Below are 22,915 nucleotides of genomic sequence, written 5' to 3'. Positions count from 1 at the left end.
GGCAGGCGGATTCTTAACCACTGTGCCACCAGGGAAGTCCCCTGGGCAGAACTCCTTAAACAGGTCATGACAGACAAAGGCTGAGGAGCCGTCACCAAGGAGACAAAGACAGGAGGTGCAATGTGGAGTCCTGGCCCAGAAAAATGGCAGGAGAGGGAAAACTGGTCAAATTCTAACGAGTCTAGAGGTTAGGTAATAGGATGATGGTTGATGTTAATTCCCCGGCTTTGATAACCTGGCTTGTAGCATGGTTATCTAGGAGGTTCACATCAGAGGAAAGTGGGTGGACGATGTTCAGGAACTCTGCACTATTGCTGCAACTTTTCTGTAAATCTAATATTATTATAAAATGAAAAGCTTTAGGGAATTCCCTGGCGGTCCAGCGGTTAGGACTCCACTCTCTCATTGCCGAGGGTCCGGGTTCAACCTCTGGTGGAGGAACTAAGATCCCCAAAGCTGCAAGCCGTGCAGCACAGCAGGGTGGCGGCGGGGAGTTTTAGAAAAGACATTTACAAGACACATGGGGAAATCTGGATACTGACTGGATATCAAATACCCAAGGGTCATTGCTAACTTTTTTAGATGTGATAATGTTGCATTATGTTTATCCTTTTTAGAAGGGAGTCTTTGTATATTACAAGGATGTGGATGAAATGGTATGATATCAGGGATAATGAAAGTAACCAGGGACTTCCCTGGTTGCACAGTGGTTACGAATCCACCTGCCAATGCAGGGAGCATGGGTTTGAGCCCTGGTCCGGGAAGATCCCGCGTGCCGCGGAGCAAGTAAGCCCGTGTGCCACAGCTACTGAGCCTGTGCCCTAGAGCCCGCGAACCACAACTACTGAGCCCACGTGCCACAACTACTGAGCCCGCGCGCCTAGAGCTCGTGCTCCACAGCAAGAGAAGCCACCGCGATAAGAAGCCCATGTGCCGCAACTAGAGAAAGCCCACGTGCAGCAACGAAGAACCAATGCAGCCGTAAATAAATAAATAAATAAACAAATAAATAAATAAGAATTGGGTGCCTAACTCAGGGGACCAAGGTCATGCTGACGGCATGTACTCTTGATATAATGGGACAAAACCTTCTTCACTTCTGTGCTCCTCTGACCTAAAATCTAAACCTCAGTCTAATCATGAGAAAAACATCAAACGAAACTCAACCGAAGGACGTTTGCCAAAATACGTTTTATGAGAGGTATCTGGGAACGCGACCTTCTTTGGAAATAGGATCACTGCAGATAGAATCCAGTTAGGATGAGGTCATTTGGGCGGGCCTAATTCAGCGTAACTGGTGTCTCTGTAAAAAGAAAATTTGGACACAGTCACGCACAAGAGGAGATGGCCACGTGAAGACACAAGCAGAGACGGGAGGGACGCAGCCACAAGCCAGGGATACACAGAGCCACCAGAAGCTAGAAAAGGCAGGAAGGACTTTCCCCTAGAGCCTCTGGAGGGAGCACGGCCCTGCTGACACTTTAGTCTCAGACTTTGCCTCCAGAACTGTGAGAGAATACATTTGCGTGGTTTTAAGCCCCTCTGTCTGTGGTACTTCGTTACAGCAGCCCTGGGAAAGTAAAGGCTGGCCAGCACTCCTCAAAACTGTTAAGGTCATCAAAAACGAAGAAAGTCTGAGAAACCGTCACAGCTCAGAAGAGCCTAAGGAGACGTGATGATGAAATGTCGTGTGGGAACCTGGGTGGGGTCCCAGGACAGAAAAAGGACATTCGGGGAAAAAAGGAAATTTGTTGGACTTCAGTTAATAATGGGTCAATATTGGTTCATTAATGGAAAAAAAAAGTACCATATTAATATATTAATAATAGGGGAAATCATGGTTTCATAAGGCAACCCTCTGTATTTGCAATTTTTCTACAAACCTAAGACTATTCTAAAAATTAAAGTTTATTTTTTAAAAAGTAAAACAAAACAAAAAACCTCTTGAATGAATAATAGAATCTTGGCTTGGCCACCACCCAGGTGTTTAGCCTTAGTCAAATTATTCAGTTTCTCTGTGCCTCGGTTTCCCCATCTGTAAAATGGGGGTGATGGGGTTGGTGCTTCATGGGCCTGCCCTGAGGATGGTGGGAGACCAGGATCTGGAGTAAGTGGAATCATCATCATCTCCATCAGAGATAGGCGGTGGCTGCTGCTGGAATTTTGGGTGAGTAGCAACAGAAGGTCAGCTCAAATGTCCCCGGGGCCAGGGAGAGAGGCTGAACTCCACTTCCTGGCTCAAAGTGCACACAGTCCCACACAGCTCTGTGTACCATGCCCTACACAAGTGGCTGCACAAGTTTTTTTTCCCTTTTTCCTTCCTTGCTACCCTGCCCGGGACAGACGACCTGAGATGGGACCGCGCGGGGCAGGGGGTTGGTTGTTAACCAGGACGCCCCTAAGAAATCAAAGGTCTCCAGAATGTCATTTCTTTAATGTCCACCCTTCAAGGGGCCCCGCAGAAGGTGAGGTAATAAATACAGAAGGTTGTAAGATGCAGCACGCCCGGCCCCCAGCCTGGTAAGGAAGGGGGGCGGGGGATGCCTGTAGACCTCGGTTTCCTTCATCTGAAAACTGGGGCAGGACACACTTCGAACCACGAGGCTCTGATACGGCAGCGTTTTCTGGGCGTCTTTCTCGTAAGAAAACGCAAGTCCCTGAGCTACGCAGACCTCAGGCTAGGATGCGGCTCCTTTCCGCTAGGGGGCGCCAGAGTCCGCGTCCCTCGGCATGAAGGACCACTCCCCTGTCCCGGGGCTGGTGCATCACCCCCAAAAGGGTCCCAGACCCCTGCCCAAGGGGCGATATACCTGGAGGTGGGGGTCCTAAGAGAACCCCATCCACCCAAGTCCTGGATCCCCTGCTCTCTTCACCTTTTCCTGCACCCCGGCCTCCCAAAAGGCCATTGTGCTCCCTCTCCAAGGAGATACAGTGAGTCGAGGAAAGGAAGACACAGAGGCTGTCCTGCTGAGGGACGGAGAAAGGAGGAGGCGCCGATCGGCCTTCCACCCCGGCTCACTCGTGGCCCTTCTGCCACCTGGGCCTGGGGCCGGAGCCACAAGGGGCACCTGGGTTCGCTGAGCGCTGGCCCACCCCGCCCCCACCGCCCGCAGGTCCCGCCTGCCACGCGCGGGTCTGAGTCCGGAGCGTTGGGCCTAGGTCACAGCAGGTTGATGTCGGCCAGGTAGCGGGCCAGGACTGAGTCCCGCACGTCCTTGAAGACCTTGCGGATGTTCTGTGTGTCCGTAGCGCACGTGTAGTGGCTGAAGAGGCGGCGGGAGCAAGAGCCCTTCCTGCTCCCGTCTGCGCCGTCCACACAGCTGGTGTACATGCCGGTGTACATGTCCAGGATGAACTTCTTGGCTGCCTCCGTGTCCTGCTTCGGGCCTGGGGACAGGGGTGGGCAGTCAGGGCACACGGCTCATGGGGCAGGTGGGAGCCTCTCCCTCCTGGGACCAAGGTGGGCTCTGGAGACCCTGTCCCCGATATGGGCAGCAACAGGGCTGCAGGGACCACCCACCAAAGTGCCTGCCTGCCACCGCCATCTTTTGCCTTTCTAGCTGGTCACTTGACTCAGGCCAAGCCAATAAGAGCATCAGGTATGTGTTCATGCAGGTCACATGATCTGGAAAGGACCAATGACACTGGTCTCTGGGACTTTGGGCTGAACTGTGTTAAAAAGAGACCGTCTCTCTTGGCTGGGCTTGGAGCTGGGGGGATGGGAGCCTGGAACTGCAGAGAAAGACATCCTGCGGAGGTGCAAATGGGGAAACTGAGGCCGAGAGAGAGGGGGGGAAGGATGGCCATCCTGGTGAGGCACACATGCGATTCCCCCCACCCCCATCTCACATTCATATACATATATGAATATTAATATATATATTCATATATAGATATGAATGAATGACTGGTGTCCTTATAAGAAGACAAGAGACAACCAGAGACAAAGTCATGTGGTGACAGAGGCAGAGATTAGAGACATGCATCTACAAGTCAAGGAATGGCAAGGATTGCAGGCGACCACCAGAAGCTAGGAGAGAGGCCTGGAACAGATTCTCCCCTGGAGCCTCCAGAAGGAACCAACCCTGCTGACACCGTGATTTCAGACTTCTGGCCTACTGAACTGTGAGGGGAAAAATTTCTGCTGTTTTCAGCATCCAGTATGAAGGTTTGTGTTAGTTTATTCCCATTCTACAGAGGGGGAAGCTGAGACTCAGAGATCTTGGGCAGAGGACAGAGATGGGTCTGGAACTCAGGCCTGTCCCATTGCATTTGAAACCCCACTGGCTCTAGGCTGGGGTAGGACCTGGACCAGCATCTCTCTTGGGAGCTGCTTTTGGGAAGTGAAGGGATAGAAAGTTCTAGAACCACTCACCCTGGAAACTGGGGAAGTAGGTAGCCAGGTGGGAGGTGGGGATCTTCTCCTCCAGGATGTCAGTTTTGTTGAGGAAGAGGATGACGGAAGTGCTTTTGAACCAGGGCAGTTCCAGGATGGTGCCAAACAGGGCCAGGCTCTCCTTCATTCGGTTCTGGGTTGGGGGGCACAAGCAGGTCATGGATCTAGACGGCCAGCTCGGCCCAAACAGGAGCCCTCTCCCCACGTAGAGATGGGGCTGTCGGCCCCCCACCCAGCAGCTTGAGGCTCCCCAATTCCCACCCAGCTGGGTCTGAGGGTGGTGTGGCCAGCTGCCTATGTACGCCCGAGATGGTTTTGTGCCTGTACTGGTTTGGGTAGTGTCCCCCACACACCAAAATTCATGTCCACCTGGAACTTCAGAATGAGACCTTATTTGGAAATAGGGTCTTTGAAGATGTAATTAGTTAAGAATCAGTCACACTGGAGTAGGACGGGCCCTAAGTCCAATGTCTGGTATCCTTATAAAAAGGAGAATTAGGACACAAGGAGATGGCCACGTGAAGATGGAGGTAAAATGGGGTGATGTTTCTATAAGCCAAGGGACGCCAAAGATTGCCAGTGGCCACCAGAAGCTGGGAGAGCCTGGAACAGATTCTCCTTCACAGGGAACCAGCCCCACTGACACCCTGACCACAGATTTCTGGCCTCCAGGACTATGAGACGATACACTTCTGTTGTTTCAGCTCTCCCCCACCCCCATGCCCACCACCTCCCAGTTTGTGGTATTTCATCACAGCAGCCCTAGCAAACTAGGCCATCTCGTGTGGCTGGACTGGAGCAAGATCTGTGTCAGAATGACCTCAAATTGATTCTATCTGATTCAGTTTGAAAGTCGAAATTATAACCTTGGATCCCAAAACTGTCTATGGGAAAGTTTAACCCTGAAAAGTGCACATGTCAGAGATGATAACGTGCCTGACCTTCACACCGGGAGTTAATTAGGAGAAGAGTTCACGCAAAGAAGAATTCTGAGTAAAAGCAGGACATTGTCCCCATGACCCACATTCCCAGGACAGCTTACATTGTGCTTCAGTGGGGTGCGGGGGTGGGTGTGTGTCTTGAGGCTTGAGTGTCCGACTCTGTGTGTGTGTGTGTGTGTGTGTGTGTGTGTGTGTGTGTGTGTGTCAGGGTCCTGGCCTCACAAATGCTTGTAGATCTGTGTGTTGGGGTTCAATGGTCTGACCACAAAAGAGTGGACGGTGAAGCTCAAAGCCACGCCAGACACACAAAGCCCCACTCAAGAGTGCCTGCTCAGCTGTGGGTCCCCAGGCCAAGATGGGGGTAAGAAAAGCAGGGGAAATGGTGCCCCTGCATCGATCGTGGCCCCTCACCTCTTGGTTGTTTTCCTCCAGACACTGGTCGTATTCGCTCAGCGAGGCCAGGTAGATGAGGGCGATCACATTCTCGAAGCAGTGGATCCACTTCTTGCGTTCTGACTTTTGGCCCCCGACGTCCACGATCCTTACCGGGAACAACTCCCTTTCAGAGTTCAGGCCTAATCGGGACCCCCGTGACGAGGCGTCCCAGACCCCAGTCATGGCTGGGACATGCCATGAGCAATATTAATAGCAACAAGAATAGATGCCAGCCACCTTGTGTGTTACAGCGTTTCACCCCATGGAGCAAGTATCGCTATTATGCCCATTTTATGGATGAGGAAACTGAGGCATAGGGAGAGAGGGCACTTTCTAGAGCTTCTACTACACTGGGCTGCCTGATTTCTACCCCATGGTAGAGGACAGCTGGTTGCCCTCACTCTGCCCTGGTTCTGGCTGGGTGACAAGAGGGAAATTGCGGATCGTCTCCAGAACTCAGTTTCCCATCAGCTGTGTTCTAGTTGACCGTGGGAGTGTCCAGTGGCCACACAGATGGGCAAACGCCGTCCCCTGTGTGTGTGGCCCAGGGAAAGGGTTCGCCTCCACCCCCACACACACCACAGCAAAAGCCTGGGCCCTCCTGCCTTTCTGTTCTCTCTTCTAAGAAACGTGGGTTACTGACAACAAGCCCTGTGTCATTTCCCCAGGGATGGGACCATTACTCAGGCAGCTGGAAGGAAATGCCAGAAGCCTCAGAGCAAGAAGGGACTTGCCCTGCTGTACCGGAGGAAAATCCAGGCTGATGCCTGCGGCTCCTGATTCCTGAAACCAGCCTCTCTCATGATCCTCAGAGTCCCTCAAACCCCGTATCCAGAGCGGGGCGTGTGATGCAGCGGTTGAGACTGGGGCTCCGATGGCTGAGATAGGTGTGGGGTATGCTGCTTGCCAGCCTCCCAGCTCGGAGTCTCAGTTTCCTCTGAGCCCTCACCTTTGGCCTAAGAACGGACGCAAGTTTCCCCATCTGATAATTCTCTCCTCAGTCCAGCCTTACTTCTGAACTTCCCCAACCACTACTTTTACTCCTAAACGTTTACCAACTCATCCATCCATCTATTCATCCATCCAACCAATCACCCACCCACCCATCTATTTGTCCATACGTCCACCTACCCACCCATCAATCCATCCATCTGTCCATCTATCCATTTATCCATTCATACATACGTACACCCACCCACCCATATACCCATCCATTGATCCATCTATCCACCCACCTACCCATCCACGCGTCCATCCATGCATCCACCCACCCATCCATCCATCCATCTTTCCAACCATCCACTCACATTTCCAAACTTCCACTCTGACCTTCAGCTGATCATCACCAGTGAAGCAAACTCAGCCCCTAACTTTGAGGGTCTCTCCGTCTAGTGGAGGAGACCCAATGCAAATAGATAAATTATGAACCTTCCTGCTAAGGACTATTGCAGAGGCCAGAACAACATGGGGCCGGGGGAGGGGGTGTTCAGGGAAACAAGGGATCAACATGGGTGGGTTGGACACTGAAGGGTCTCAAGCATCCCCCTGCACCCTCCACAGGTCCCTGCCTAAAGTCACTGAGGATTCTCTAAAGGCCACTCCCAGAAGTCGCTTCTCTCACTGTATTCTTCCTGACCTCTCCTTGGCCTTTGACACTGACCATGACTCTGCATGGACCATCCTTTGCTGCACTGGCCACCCACACCTCTGGCTTCCAGCTCAGGCCTGTGTGCGCCCAGCCACCTCCCAGATGCCCCAGACCCCTCAGAACCAACCTGCCCCAAATGAGTTCATCATCTATTGTAACACCTCCTATCCCGCCACCACCACTGTGTCTCCACCATCTACTCTCTCACCTTGATGGGAAACCCATAGGGAGTCACTTTTGACTCTCTGCCCTACATCCCATGCTCATCTAGTCCTGCCCATTCTACATCAGAAAGCATTCTCGCACTGTCCCCTCATTTCCATCCCCAAGGCCACTTCCCGGGCACTTCCCAACCCTTTCTGCCTGAACCATGGCTCCTGCCTTCTCCTGGGTCTCCTGACCTCCAGCTTCACCCCTCATTTGGGGCTGGGTAAGCTCAAACGGTGAGCTTCCCCAGCTCCAAATCAATCCCTCTGGTCTAGCCCTGACTGCACAGTCTCTGTCTCTTCCTTCCCATCACCTCCTAGCTCCAGTGAACTCCTATTCATTCTTCAATGCCCTAATAACAATGTCCCCTCCTCCAGGAAGACGTACCCTCCCAGAGCTCTGGGGGCTCAGTTTTGGCTCCCCCAGGTCCCAGTCCTGATTCCATGGAGGGGCTGGAGGTGTCTGTGTCCAGCCTTGCCTCCTTCATCCTGGCAGCCCCTTTGGGGGCTGGGACTAGGCAACTCCTACTCATCCCTCAGTGCCCCAGTTCCTTTGCCCCTCCAACAGGAGCCTTCTCCACCCACCAGGCTATGCGCTCACCGCAGGCTGGTTTTCTGCACGGAGAAGCAGTACTCGTTGATGCCGGTGGTGGGCATGCGGCTGCGGAGCACGTCCTGCGAGGTAGGGATGTAGCCCTCCTCCATGATGCGGTCCAGATTTGACAGGTAGCTGTAGAGCCAGAAGCCCTGAGTCTTGGCCTTGAAACCTCCCTTTGCTTCTCAGGCCCACCACCCAGGGCCTGGTGAGGACCTTGCTGGGGGAAAGAGAGCCCCCAGGGCAGGGCCAGGATCTCTGGGGTCCCAGGTGGCTCAGGAGCACAGCCCAAGGCCATGGGAGCATCGGGAGAAGCAGCTTCACCCTCAGCAGCGTGACCCCAAGGACTGTCTCCCTGGCGCGGGTGTCACCCTGGGAAAACTGTCACCCCAGGTGTGTCACTGCCCCAAGAACAGTGATAGCTGGGAGCACTAGACACCCAGCGTCGTACCCAGGACAGCTTCACTGCATGATGATGAACAGCGTCACCCCAGAAATGGTGTCACCCCAGGACAGCGTCATCCTAGAACAGTCACCCCAGAGGCACCATCACCCCAGAAATAGTGTCACCCCAGGAATGATGTCACCCCATGAACAGTGCACCCCAGGAGCTGTGTCACCTGGGGAGCAGCGGCTCCCCGGGGACGGCCTCACCCCGGGGCAAGACCACCCACAGCATTCCCAGCAGTGGGAGCTGGCCAGCCTGAGGCCCCTCTGCCGGCTCCGATCCCTGGGACTGGGTCTCCTCTGGCTCCGCCTTGGCACCGCCTCGCGCTCGGCACCCCGACCCCGCGCCCGTCCCCGCGGACCCCAGACTCACTACACTGCCGAGTCGAGCAGGTGGAAATCGCGCCGGCGCTCGTAGCAGGCGCGGATGCCGGAGTCCCTCCACAGCCACTGCATGGCCACGGCGTAGTGCTTCTCGAAGGTGGTCACCCTGTAGGGGTCCTGGCTCATGATCAGGTTGGCCCGGTGCTGGGGAGGGACAGACGGACAGGGGCGGGTCAGAGCAGCCGGGCGGGGCGGGTTGCCCTCCTGACGTCTCCACCCCCTTTCGTGCCGGCGTCCGTCCACCAAGGGTGGGCACAGGTAGAGCGCACAGCGGCGCGAGAAGCCAGCAGGGGCTTGTTTGCGTGCGGGGAGCGTCAGTTCTGGGGGACCCTGCCTGGGGCAGTAACCTCTTCTCTATCTGTCCTCCTTTCTTTGCACCGGAAGCAGGCACTCGTGTTGTTCATGTCTGAAGATAGGGTCTTTACAGAGGTAATGAAGTCACAATGAGGTCATGAGGGTGGCGCTAATCCAACGTGACTGGTGTCCTTGTAAGAAGAGGAGATTGGGACACAGACACACACAGAACGATGACCACGTGAGGACACAGGGAGAAGACAGCCATCTACGAGCCAAGGAGAGAGGCCTCAGAACGAACCAGTCCTGAGGTCTTGTGGGTTGGAACCCTCATGCACTGCTGGGGCGATGCAATCTGGTACAGCCATTGTGGAAAACAGTATGGAGGTTCCCACCAAAATTAAAAATAGAGCCACTGGGAATTCCCTGGCGGTCCAGTGGTTAGGACTCCACGCTTTCACTGCTGAGAGTCCGGGTTCCATCTCTGGTCCGGGAACTAAGATCTCACAAGCCATGTGACATGGCAAATAAATAAATAATTTTTAAAAATAGAGCTACTCTATGATACAGCAATTCCACTCCTGGGTATTTATCCAAAAGAATTGAAACTGGGATCTTGAAAAGATATCTGTACACCCAGGTTCACTGCAGTGTTATTTACAGCAGCCAAGATGTGGAAAGAACCTAAATGTCCATCGATGGTTGAATGGATAAAGATAGATATATCTCGAATACTATTCAGGCTTTAAAAAGAAGGAAATTCTGCAACAGGGGACAATGTGGATGAACCTTGAAGACACCATATTAAGTGAAATAACACAGTCACAGAAGGACAGATCCTGCACGATCCCGCTTACATGAGGCATCTGGAAGAGGCAAGTTCATGGACACAGAGAGTAGAATGGGCTAGGGGAAGGGAGTTGGGGTTGCTATGAATAAAGTTTCCCTTAGGCAAGCGGAATACATCCTAGAGCTCTCCCTGATGACATTGTGTCTGCAGTTACTGATACTGCATCGTGCGCTTAAAATTTGCTAAGAGAATAGATTTCATGTTGAGTGTTCTTCACACAATAAAATAAAAATTTTAAAGAGAAGGGTGATGTGACGCACAGTCTGCATAGCACCCCTCCCCCCAGCAGAGTAGGGCAGGGCTCAGGAACCAGTCCACCGTACTAATATTTCTAGAACAAAACGCCTGCTGACTCAGGACTCCTACCAGGCATCATGGGGTCCAAGGGAGAGATGGCTGAGCCCTGGGGGTCCACGGGGAACCCGCGAAGTCGGTGGGGGGACCTGCTGGTGCTGAGCTGCCTGGAATGCGGAACAGGATCCCAGGAAACCTTGGAGGAGGTGGTTCTTCACAAGGACTTAGGGGATCTGAAGGGACACAGTCCCACCCTGAAGTCCTAAGGAAACCCCTCCCAGTGTGGCGCCCATGCGGTGAGAGCCAGGATGCTCACCTTGCTCTCGGGCCAGCTGAAGGGGATCTGCAGCCGTTCCATAGCCTCAATCATGCTCTGCATGGACACGAAGATGTTCTGGTAGACCAGGCTCCGGAAGCTCTTGCGTTCCTCCTCCGAGTAGCCCGCCCCGTGGATAATACGCATCTGCTTGATGAACGTGCTCTTCCCGCTCTCGCCAGGGCCTGGGGAGAGGACTCCGCGGTCAGCTCAGCCCTCCGGGGCTCCCACCACCCGCCACCTCCCGCCGCTAGGGTTCAAATCCCCACTCTGTGATCCCGGGCGAGCAGCTTCATGTCTCTATATCTCGGTTTCCCCACCTGTGAAACCTGGTTTGCTGGGTGGACGTGAGGGGTAAACTAGTTCATTAAAAGTTTGTCCCAGGAGGGGCAGCAAACCACGGCCTGCCGGCCGCTGTTTTTATTTTTAATTTTGGGGTTTTGTTTTGTTTTGTGTTTTTGTTTTTTTGCCACACCACGCGGCTTATGGGATCTAAGTTCCCCGACCCGGGATGGAACCGGGGTCCCCTGCAGTGAAAGCGCTGAGTCCTACCACTGGACCACCAAGGAATTCCTGACAGCTGCCTGTTTTTGCATGGCCAGCAAATTTTTACAGTTTGCATGGTTTTTATATTTCTAATTCTTTTCACCCTTACAGTTTTTACATTTTTGTAATGGTTACAGTTTTTGCATTTTTTAATGGCTGAAAGGAATCCAAAGATTCCTTTTTGGTGACACCTGAAAATGACATGAAATTCAGGTTTCAGGGTTGGTCAATAAAGTTTTATTGGCACATGGCCGTGCCCTGTTGTATACAAATTATCTAGGGTTGGTTTCTCGGGACAGCTGCAGTGTTGAGTAGTCAGAGATCCTCTGGCTTGCAAAGCTGAAAAGATTTACCATCTGACCCTTTACAGAAAAAGTCTGTGGACCCCTGGCCTAGAGTGTGCTTTGACATAGTAAGAGCTACATTCCTGTCCACTATTATTAGCAATAGTAGTCTTTACCATGATTATAATTACTATTATTATTTTTCGCTATAATAATTTCAGGAAGAGAAAGTTTTGTGAAGGAAATACAATAAGATAAATAGATAAAGAATGATTAAGTGACTACTACAGCTAAGTGTCACAGAAGGCTTCTCAGTGGAGGTGACATTGGCGTTGAGATCTGAAGGCTGGGAAGGTTGCTCTCGTGCCAAGATCTGGAGGAGGGAGCACCAGGCAGTGGACACAGCACGTGCAAAGGCCCTGGGGCAGGACCAGGCCTGGTGTGTTGGAGGAATAGCGAGGAGGCCTGTGTGCTTGGAGCTGAGTGAGCGAGGGGGAGAGAGGGAGGAGGTGAAATTATGATTGTGGAAGGGGTTCTAAGGAGAAGGGGGCTTTGAGTTAGGCTGGGTAATCTAGGAGGGCTTCACTGAGGAGGTGACATCTCATCTGAGACCTGGCAGATGACAGAATTCATTAGAAGAGAAGGGGGAATAGCATTCCCAACAGCAGGCACAGCACATGCAAAGGTCCAGGGGCAGGACCATGCCTGGCATGTTGGAGGAAGAGCCAGGAGGCCTGTGTGTCTGGGGCAGAGTGATCAAGGGGGAGAGAGGGAGGGGGAGGGCAGGGAGGGGACAGGGCAGATCATGCAGGGCCTTGTGGGCTGTGGGTAGAGGAGGGGTGGGGCCTGACCCAGGGGCTCACAGGTGGCCCCTGACTACTGAGGGGAGGGCAGGTTGGGGAGGGGTGAACCCAGCCAGATGGGACTGTTCTGGTCCAGGCTGGACCCAGGTGGCCGCGTGGAGCTAGAGAGAAGAGGACATATGCCCAAGATATTTGGGAGACAGAATACACACGACCTTGCTGATGGACCAGAGTGGGGAGAAGGGTCCTTGCAGGCTCACCTACAGAATCTCCAGGGCCAAGCGCTGGATGAAACCACAGGGCCCTTCTGAGTGCAGGGTCGCACGTCAAAAAGCCGGTCATGGGTCTGGGATAGTAACACTAGAACCTTTGGAAGCTCAAAGAGCAAGGCCTGGCTCCCTGCTGTCTAAGCCCTGATATCTCCCTGTCTGAGCCTCTGTTGTCTTGTCTGTGAAATGGGCATGAGAGCCAGGCGGGAGGTGTGGGGCCGGGAACCACCTCCAACACCTTGTCACCCTGCCGGCTCCTGGGGGACACTGGTGTGGGGTCCCTCCAGGGGTGGGGAAGGGGACTCGTGAAGGAGGAACTGGGATCAGCAGCAAAAAGGGAAGGGGTGCCCTGGCTGGAGCCAGAAAGAGGAACCAGGAGCAGAGGAAACACAGCAGGGAGGAGGCGGGGAGTGTAAGAAGCGGCAGAGGACGGGGTGGAACTCTGTTGTACCGCCCCTGGGGGGCTCTCGTCCCCTCCCACTCCCAGCAATTCTGAAGGCAGTGAGGGCAGGACCCAGCGACACCGCTGCACTCGAGATCCAAGGAAAAGAGTCAATTTGCTATGGCCCTAAAGGACATTCATGGGGAAACTGGGAATGCCAGCGGGACGTGATGGTGACGGGATTGCATCACGCTCATCGCCTGCTCACCATTGCCCTGGGGGGGTCTTTGCTTTTTAGTGGGACGTAAACCCACTGAAGTATCTGGGGGGGAAAAGGTGTCAGGGCTGCAACTTTACTCACAAACGGTTCCGATAAAAATGAATACGTACGTGTTAAATATAATATATAAATGTATAACAAATAAACTATAGCTATGCATTATGTAAATTATAAGTATATACACATATACTTATATATAATGTGTGTGTATACATATATATATATATATATATATAGAGAGAGAGAGAGAGAGAGAGAGAGAGAGGGAGAGAGCAGGGTGGGATGGGATAAAGGGCATGTGATAAAATGTTAACATTTGCAGAAGAATCCGGTGCAACTTTTTATAACTCTGAAAGTATTTTAAAATGAAAAGTTAAGAAAGTGGAAAAAAAAAAACCCTCAAGGGCTTCCCTGGTGGTGCAGTGGTTAAGAATCCGCCTGCCAATGTATGGGACATGGGTTCGAGCCCGGGTCCGGGAAGATCCTACATGCCGTGGAGCAACTAAGCCCGTGCGCCACAACTACTGAGCCTGCGTGCCACAACTACTGAAGCCCATGCGCCTAGAGCCCGTGCTCTGCAACAAGAGAAGCCACCGCAGTGAGAAGCCCGTGCACCTCAATGAAGAGTAGCCCCCGCTTGCCACAACTAGAGAAAGCCTGCATGCAGCAACGAAGACCCAACGCAGCCAAAAATAAAATAAATAAACTTATTAAAATAAAAAAAACCCTCAAATGTCATGTGAGATGCTGCATTGGAGGCTGGAACAGAAAAGGGGCCGTGGTGGAAAAACCAGTGAAATCTAAATCTGGAGTTTAGTTAACAGAAATGTAATGGTACGGTTCCCACATTAATATCTCAGCTGTGATGAGCACACAGCACTTATGTAAGATGTCACCACGAGAGGAATCTGTTTAGGAGGAGACGGGAACTCTCCGGACTATCTTTGCCACATTTCTGTCCTTCGAAAATGATTCCAAAATAAAAAGTTTCCTGCAAACAAACCAACAACAAACAAAAAACGCCCCACAGTTCCACAATCTGAAATGCTTCAGTAAGGAGCCACATGTGTCTCAGATTCCTTGGATTTCAGGACGGGGATACATCAAACTCAATAAATATTCCTGCAGTAGAACCTCTGACTACCACAGTCAGTGAGATAAACCCACAGCCTCGCCTCCCACTGGGAAACCTGGGAGACGGGCTGGTGTCCGGAGTTTCTGCTATTTGGAGGTGGAAGAGGTACCGTAAGCCCCCCTGTCCTCCTAGGGTGCCGGGGGGTCCACACGCACCAGCTTGCCTGAGCCCACAAGAGGAATGGCTCTTGGCTCCACATTTCACGTGGGGCAACTGAGTCCCAGATCGGTTGGGTCATGCAGCTGGTGGGTGGCCAAACTGGGACTCAAACCCGGTTCTGAGTCCAGAGCTCACGGGCTTTTTAATAATCATTCCGGGAAGTTCCCCAGGCACTGCCTGAATTATCGTCACTAAGATTCCCACTGTTTTCCCATTCGCAGTGGAGACGTGGGGGCTCAGAGAGGTGAAGTGACTTTCCCAGGGTCACACAGCTACTGGAAAAGCAGAGGAGTAAACACAAGCCCTTGTGGATCCTTCACCTTCATCAAAGTATCAGTTCATGTGATGTTTCTACGGACACTCGGAAGCTCGTCGGCTCCTCTGGGTGCTGCCAAGACGGCGGTGAGACCTACGGCAGGGGGCTGCACCCTTTGAGCTTCCTCTGGGTTGCCCCCAAAAGTGTGGAGAACAAAGAAAGATCTCACCAAGAAACAGTTAATTTTTATTTATTTATTTATTTTTGGGTGCGTTGGGTCTTCGTTGCTGCGTGCAGGCTTTCTCTAGTTGCAGCGAGCGGGGGCTACTCTTCATTGCGGTGCGCGGGCTTCTCATTGCGGTGGCTTCTCTTGTTGCAGAGCATAGGCTCTGGGCACGCTGGCTTCAGTAGTTGTGGCACATGAGCTCAGGAGTTGTGGTGCACGGGCTTAGTTGCTCCACGGCATGTGGGACCTTCCTGGACCAGGGCTCAAACCTATGTCCCCTGCATTGGCAGGAGGATACTTAACCACTGCACCACCAGGGAAGTCCGCAACAGTTAATTTTGTTGAGATGCACTGATTTCTTTTTTTTTTTTTTCCTCTTCTGTTTCATTAAAGAAAAAAAAATATCCTGGTTGCCACCCACAGCTTGGGTTTTGTGACTCACAAGTGGCTCACAACCTGAAGTCTGAAAAACTCCACCTTTGCAGCTGTGACTGTCCTGGAGCCACTGAGGAATCAGGAGTCTCTCTGCTCCCTCTCCTGATGTGGTTCAGCAAGCCCCCCAAATGGGACTGGGAGCTGCAGGGAGAGCTGTTGCCACCTGGCACGTCCTCGCAGCCAGACGGGAAGTGATTGCTTCCTTCTGGGAATGGGTGAGGAAGTAGAAACTCGCGGAGGCCAGGAGCCGTGCCAAGCCCCAGGCATCGCGAGACGCTGTGCAGCTCCTTCCATGGTTGATGGCAGTCCCAGCCCCGCCATCCTCCCCCAGGAAACTGGGCCACTGGGACACAGGGAGCTGCCTGAGAGCAGACAGCTCATCTTCTTTGCCCAGCTCTGCCTCAAAACTGGCTGCAGACCCCAGACCCATCCTGCCGCCGCCCTGGGCCTCAGTTTCCCCATCTGTCATTGGGCTTCTGTAGCGGCACGTTCACAGGGCAGTCAAGCGTGTGGACTGTGGAACCAGAATTCTAGGTTCCGATCCTGGTTGTGTGACCTCGGGCAGGTCGCTTCACCTCTCTGGGCCTCGGTTTCCCCGTCTGGAGTGGTTCCTACCTCACATAGTATGGACAGAGCTGGCTCCTTTAATTGCCTTATTCTGAGTCTTCCCCCTCCTCAACGTGGTGACCACTTCCTGTCAGGGACAGACCCCCAGCCCCTTGGCCTTCTTCCTCCAAAGGGTCAGCCACCTCCCAGAAAAAAAAAAAAATAATAACTTTTGGATTCAATTCCTGTTTTTAAAGAGGGCAGATGTGGAAGCAGCCCTCAGGGCTTGGATAGGGGTGTTGAAACCACAGTCCAGCGGGCTGTCTATAGGGCCACCATCTGTGCTTGGGCACGTGGACAACCTCCCCTCTCCCCTCTCCCACCCCTACCAGCAGAAGTGGCTTCCTGATTTGGGACTGGCTGTGCAGTGATCAGTGGGGCAAGGGACTTTCCAAGCTCCAGGAAGATATGGTACAGCTCTGGGGAAAATCATCCCTGAAACAGAATTCATTCATTCATTCATTCACTCATTTATAAATCATGCATCGGGTATCTGCTCTACGTCAGGTCACCGTACTCCTGAAATAGATGCTGGGGACACAGGAGTGAATAAGATGGACATGGTCCTCACCTCTGTGTTGCTTGCTGTGTAACTGGAGAGACAGACAATAAACAAGGAAACAAGAAAACACCTGAGAGAGCGTCAGCGAGTGAGTGGTATGAAGAAAAATCAGGCGAGAAAGAAAGATGGGGCTGAAGCCCGGGAAATCAGGGAAGACTTCTCTGAGGAAGTGACACTTGAGCTGAGACCTGCCTTGAGTGAAAGGAGTGAGAGCACCAGCCATGCAAAGGCTTGGGGGATGCTGAGAGCCCTTGGCAGGGAGAATGGCAAGTGCAAAGGTCCTGAGGTGTGGTTAAAGAAAACCTGAGATGTGCAAGGAAGTATCACTAACACTGCCAAACCCCTAGCCCAACAGGTCAAGAAAAATGGAGCAAAGACAAAGAATGAAAAAGGAGACATCACCACAAATCCCACAGACATGAAAGGATGACAAGGGAATGTTATAAACAACCTTATGCCTATATATTTGACAACTTTGAAGAAATGGACAAACTCTTTGGAAGATACCAATAACCAAAGCTCACTCGAGAAGGAATAGCCCTATTTATTAAAAGATAGTAAATAACATATATATACTAGCCTAGCTATTACAGAAAGTGAATAGAGATAGCTATGAAATTAAATTCTTAATTAAAACCTTCCAGGCTCAGACAGCTTCACTGGGGTCCCATGCCCCCACCCTCTCCTCTCTCTCCACCCCTCAGGGCTGCCCCTTGCCACTGAGCAAGAGAAGAGAGAGGACCGCCACCCAGATGACCAGGCTCTTTGCCCCAGGACAGGCAGGCGGGACTTTGGAACACTTCCCCGGCCCTCCCTCAGGGCTCAGGCAGTCCCAGGAGACCCTCCAAGGCTGGCGTCCCTGGGCTTAGGCCAGCAGGGTCATACACAGGGCAAGGTGGCTGGGGGAGTGGACACACGTGGACAAGAAGACATGAGGTCTCAGAGGCTTCCAATCCACCACACCCAAGTCACCCCCACTCCCTCACCCTGTTCTATTTTCCTCCTGTTCTTCGCGCTGCCGGAAATTATTTTACCTGCTTATTAGTTTGGGGGCTTAACATCTGTCTCCCCCACCGGAAGCTGAGGTCCCCAGAGGCAGGGACACGCTCCATCTCCTCTGCCGCTGTGCCCCCACGAATTACTCAGTATGTCTTGAGTGAATGAACCGACCAATCAATCAATCAATCAGAGGCACGTGGCAATGCTCTCTCTGCCCACATGACTCGTGCTGATAAACCACCAGAACAGACCCAGCTCTCCAGAGGGACGGGAGGGGCTCGGAGGGCGAGGCTGGAGCTCCCCGGGCTGTGCGGCTCATTCCCTTCCTGCGACGCGGAACCGATGGGGCGGGCCGGGCCTGCCTGACAGAAGCCAGGACGCCGGCCCAAACCGCCTCTGCTCCTGCAGATGCCCAGGAGATGGCCGGACCGCGGGACGGGCCCACAGCTCACCCCTTGGGACAAGGAACCGGGCCTCAGTCGACTCATCCTGAAAGTGGGCTCCCAGGCTGTCCTGCCCGGGGTGGCCGCGGACTCACCCAAGAGCAGCAGCTTCAGCTCCCCTTGGTCCCGCTTCTTCTGCTGCAGGAGGATCTTGTTGATTTCCTGGTCGATCCGGGCCGCCGACTTCTCGTCCTCGGTCAGGCACCAGGCGCAGCAGCGCCAGGTCAGCGAGCGGGCCATGGTGGGGCCTCAGCGGGCACCAGGCGGCATCGCCCCCGCGCCCTCCTCCTCCCCCGGGAGGCACCCCGGCCGGCCGCTCCGGGGTGGGCTTCTGACAGCCGGCGGCAAGAGTCTCCCTCGTCGTGGGGGTCGCCCCCCCGGGACCCCCGGCTTCCCGGCCTTGGGCACCCGGCGGCCCAGCTCGGCGAGGCCTGCGCGGCGGGTCAGGGGTGGAGAAGGAGAGGAGATGCCGGCTTAGGGCTCCCCGCCCACCCCCAGACCTGCCCGGCCCGGCCCGACAGGTTGACGGCAGTAGAGCCAGAGGTGAGGTGGGCGCCCCAGGGGAGGGCGGGGCAGGGAGGAAAGGCCCGGCGCCTGCAGTCTGGGTCTGCGCTGAGTCTCCTTCCTCATTCTGGAGAAGGGGTGGACCCTGTCCTCCTGGGCCTCTGACGCCCGGCCCCGGCCCACCCACCTCTCCCCCTCCTCTGGGCCAATTAGAAGCAGTCATCAGAATACCCCACAAGGTCTTTTTTAAAAGCACAGCCAGGGCCCGGCGTCACTTACTGTTTTAAGTGCTTTTGTGTTTGGCGGGGTGGGGGTTGGTCATGCGGACAGCACCCCAAGTTCCTTGCCATTCCCGCTGCACAGATGGGGACATAGAGGCACAGCCAGGCAGTGACAGCCCCCGGGGAGCCTCTCCCACCCGTGGGGCCTCAGTCTCAACTGCAGAGCTGGCAGCTTTGGGACTTTGGAACCGGGCCATTCATTCTTCTTGCAAACATTTATGCGGCGCCTACTGTGTGCCAGGCATTCTACGCACAGCAGGGACCCAAATGACAAAAAACCCGATCTCCCTGCCTTATGCTCTAGACAGACAGATAAAGAAATACCTTAAATATATGTATATCTAAGCCTATCAGATGGCCATAAATTGTGAGAGGAAAATAAAGCTGGGAAGGGGGATGGGAGATTGGGGGGGGCTCATGTGTGGCTTGAAACAGGGGGTCAAGGAAGGTCACTCTGAGAAGACAGGCATTTGGGAGGAGAAGTTGGACAGGCAGCCTGGACATAGAGGGATCTTGGGAGTCAAGCCCGCATCCCAGCGAGGCCATGAGGCCCTCGTTCCCTGACGACTCAGCCTTCAGGACCTTAGAAGCAGGAGGGGACACAGGGGTGGCTGTGTAGCTGCGTCCCCACAGAATGTCTCCAATCCAGCAGCTCTTTGCTGTGTTCGGGGATAGAATGCTCTTTGAGAGGTTCTAGAAAGCTCTAGAAAGTTCCCAAACACCCCTCCCCCCCAGAGATACACAGAATCTGGGAGACCCCGGGCCCCTCCCACAGGCACTGGTGAGGCTCAGAGAGGGTGTGTGCTGTGCCTGAGGTCACACAGCCGCAACTGTCTGCCTGTGCCACGCCCCAGCCGGCACCAATGCGGTTTCCTTCGCTGTTGATTCATAACGACCAGCAGATGGGAAGTTCAATAGGGGCCCCGTTGGGTCACTGGGTCCTGGCAGGCACTGCCCTGCTCAACCCCGTTCCCACCCCCGACCGGATGGCCGTGAGGAGGGGGTGCTCCCCGCGGCCTGAGGCCTGGGTGACTTCCCACTACCGGGGAAGGTGAAGAAAAGCAGAAATAATAATCTGGGCCACACAGAAGCAGAACGGAGGTAACCAGCTTGGCAAAACCCAGAGGCCAGGCTGAGTCACAGACTGGAGGGTGGATGGCGGGGCAAGGCCAGGAGCACCTGGGGCCACCCCGCTGTTTCCCAAAGGACACCAGGTCCCTAACCCATCACACAGGGCCAGGGCGGCATCCCGCTGACTTCAGAGAAATAAAAACAGGTGCCTTGATTCCCCCTCCTCCGGGGCCCATACTCTGTGAATTTCTCCAGCCTCACAACAAATCTTCCCACTTCCCCAAACAGGCGAGGAGCTGCTTCCTCTCCAGATGAGGTACCATCCTGGCGGGACACCTGTCACCTATTAGTTCATTCGGGAATAACAGGGTGAGCTGTGTGTGTGTTTAAAAAATACACACGCACGGACCTCCCTGATGGTCCAGTGGGTAAGACTCCACGCTCCCCATGCAGGGGGCCCAGGTTCCATCTGTGACTGGGGAACTAGATCCTGCATGCCGCAACTAAGAGCTGGCGCAGCCAAATAAATAAATAAGTAAATTTTTAAAACATATATTAAAAAAAAGTACACACACAGACTTCTCTTGCAGTCCAGTGGTTAAGACTCCGCCCTTCCACTGCAGAGGGCGTGGGTTCCATCCCTGGTCAGGGAACTAAAAATTAAAACAAACACACACACACACACAGAAAACACAGAAAACATGAACATATAACCTAATAATTTCCTGTGAAACTGATACCCACGTGATCCCCACCTAGGCCAAGATTCAGGGTATCGTCAGCCCCAAGAGGGTTCCCAGATACCCGTTCCAACAAGACCCCCTTCCTCCTGCTGGGCAGTCGGTACTGCACCAACTTCTGTGGTATTTCTGTGTTTGGGGGGTATTTTTGGTAACAAGATTTATTTTGCTTTTTGTTTTTTCAATTTACGTGGCTTGGTAGGTGCTTCCTTTGGTGTACGGTTTTGTGTTTTAACAAATGTACACAGTCATGTAAATTATGGCTAAAACAGTTGACAGAATATGGTCTGTCACCTGAAGAACCCCCTCCAGGTACCTCTTTATAGCCAGACCCTCACCTGAGCCCTCACCCCTGGAAACCATCGATCTGCTTTTTTTTTTTTTTTTTGTGGTACGCGGGCCTCTCACTGTTGTGGCCTCTCCCGTTGCGGAGCACAGGCTCCGGACGTGCAGGCCCAGCGGCCATGGCTCACGGGCCCAGCCGCTCCGCGGCATGTGGGATCCTCCCGGACCGGGGCACGAACCCACGTCCCCTGCAACGGCAGACGGACTCTCAACCACTGCGCCACCAGGGAAGCCCGATCTGGTCTTTGTTGCTATGGTTTTTTGAATCTTTTTGAGACTGTCATATACATGGAATCACACACTGTGTAATTTTTGAGACTGGCTTCTTTCACTTAGCATCTGAGATCCGCCTATGCAGTGGGGCATGTCAGGAGCCCTCTCCTTTGGACTCTTGGGTAGTTTTCTGTTGTGTGGGTTCATCACCCTTTATCTGTTCACCCGTAGAAGGCCATTTGGGTTGCTCCCAGTTTGGGGGTGATAACGGATAGTGCTGCTGTAAACATGCACTATAATCATCATCAGTGCTCATTTCTCTAGGATATTTCTAGAAGCGGGATGGTTGGGTCATAAGGTAATTGTACGTATAACTTTGTAAGAAACGGCTGAATGCTCTTCTGGTGTGGCTTTCCCATTTTGCACGCCCATCAGAAATGCCTGAGGGGGGCTTCCCTGGTGGCGCACTGGTTAAGAATCTGCCTGCCAATGCAGGGGACAAGGGTTCGAGCCCTGGTCCCGGAAGATCCCACGTGTTGCAGAGCAACTAAGCCCGTGCGCCACAACTACTGAGCCTGTGCTCTAGAGCCCGTGAGCCACAACTACTGAACCCGCGTGCCACAACTACTGAAGCCTGTGCATGTAGAGCCCACGCTCCACAACAAGAGAAGCCATCGCAATGAGAAGCCCGCGCACCGCATCCAAGAGTAGCCCCGGCTCGCCACAACTAGAGAAAGCCCGCATGCAGCAACGAAGACCCAATGCAGCCAAAAATAAATAAATTTATTTAAAAAAAAAACCCAACTGTGGAATTGCTGGGTTACAAGGTATTTCCCAGATATTAACTCTCTTTTGCCAAAGTGCGTGTACCAATTTACAACCCCAGTAGCTCTGGTAAGTTTTTTTTGTTTGTTTTTTAAATTTTTGCCCGTGCCACCGGGCTTGCAGAATCTTCGCTCCTCGATCAGGGATCGAACCCGTGCCCCCTGCAGTGGAAGCCCGGATTCTTAACCACTGGACCACCAGGGAATTCTCTCTGGTGAGTTTTTTATGGACCTAAATTTATCCCATCCAAAAGTCTCTCCTTTATTCAGAAACGACGATCTCCTTGCTGTTCCTTTGGTATGAGAAATGCCCTTTCTGTTTAATGAGGAATAGGATGTCTACATGGTTTTACAGTACCTCACAGTTCTCAGCTGATGGGAGGCCACAGCTGGGTCATCCCCTGGCCACTGCCCTTGGCCATACCCAAGGTCATGCCCCCGCCCCCACCAGGGCTGGCCCAAGGCTGGGGTACAAATGTCCATCCCCTCCCTTTATTAACTGATGAATCACGGATTTGATTCCACTTCTGCGAGTATATCCATACCGAAAGCAGGGTCTCCAGAGGGTCTTTCCCACCCAAGTTCACAAAAGCATGATTCACCGCAGCCAAAAGGAGGAAACAGCCAGGATCCCCTCGCCGGCCACCTGGGCCGGCTTGGTGGGCGGGGGACTCGGGCTCGGAAGGTTTTCTGTCTTGAAAGCCTCCTGGTTTTGTAACAAGGGCCCTGCGTTTTCACTTTGCACC

At 53.3% G+C, this 22,915-nt stretch overlaps 1 protein-coding gene and 1 long non-coding RNA gene across 4 annotated transcripts in view; one reads left to right on the top strand and one right to left on the bottom strand.

Moving 5' to 3' along the window:
* Positions 1–1,172: 1,172 nt before the first annotated feature.
* GNA15 (G protein subunit alpha 15) lies at positions 1,173–18,662 on the bottom strand. Of its 3 annotated transcripts, none has more exons than XM_033854723.2 (7): positions 18,287–18,662; positions 10,807–10,991; positions 9,042–9,196; positions 8,228–8,356; positions 5,749–5,878; positions 4,376–4,529; positions 1,173–1,303 (listed from the first exon to the last, which is right to left on the bottom strand). In XM_033854723.2, the coding sequence occupies exons 1-7, from the start codon at positions 18,429–18,431 to the stop codon at positions 1,281–1,283; spliced, it is 921 nt and encodes a 306-aa protein (XP_033710614.1). In that variant the 5' UTR covers positions 18,432–18,662; the 3' UTR covers positions 1,173–1,280. The 3 variants fall into 3 exon arrangements, with proteins under 3 accessions (XP_033710614.1, XP_033710612.1, XP_033710613.1); XM_033854721.2 differs by having other exon boundaries at positions 1,173–3,387; positions 18,287–18,642; XM_033854722.2 differs by lacking the exon at positions 18,287–18,662 and adding an exon at positions 17,784–17,913 and having other exon boundaries at positions 1,173–3,387.
* LOC109548483 (uncharacterized) overlaps positions 18,597–22,915 on the top strand; it is an 8,098-nt gene continuing 3,779 nt past the window's right edge. Inside the window, exon 1 of the long non-coding RNA XR_004526088.2 lies at positions 18,597–18,734. This is a non-coding gene — a long non-coding RNA (uncharacterized lncRNA). The remainder of the gene's footprint in view (positions 18,735–22,915) is intronic.

This window comes from Tursiops truncatus, chromosome 3, assembly GCF_011762595.2.
Source record: "Tursiops truncatus isolate mTurTru1 chromosome 3, mTurTru1.mat.Y, whole genome shotgun sequence".
Lineage (NCBI taxonomy): Eukaryota > Metazoa > Chordata > Mammalia > Artiodactyla > Delphinidae > Tursiops > Tursiops truncatus.
This window is presented reverse-complemented; position numbering and strand designations above follow the sequence as displayed.

Excerpts from the sequence above, each read along its gene's own strand:
- GNA15 (XM_033854721.2), bottom strand. The coding sequence starts at position 18,431 with ATGGCCCGCTCGCTGACCTGGCGCTGCTGCGCCTGGTGCCTGACCGAG. Across the intron at positions 10,992-18,286 it reads GCTGAAGCTGCTGCTCTTGG|GCCCTGGCGAGAGCGGGAAG; the intron begins GTGAGTCCGCGG and ends TCCTCTCCCCAG. Across the intron at positions 5,879-8,227 it reads GTGCAGAAAACCAGCCTGCG|GATCGTGGACGTCGGGGGCC; the intron begins GTGAGCGCATAG and ends GTTCCCGGTAAG.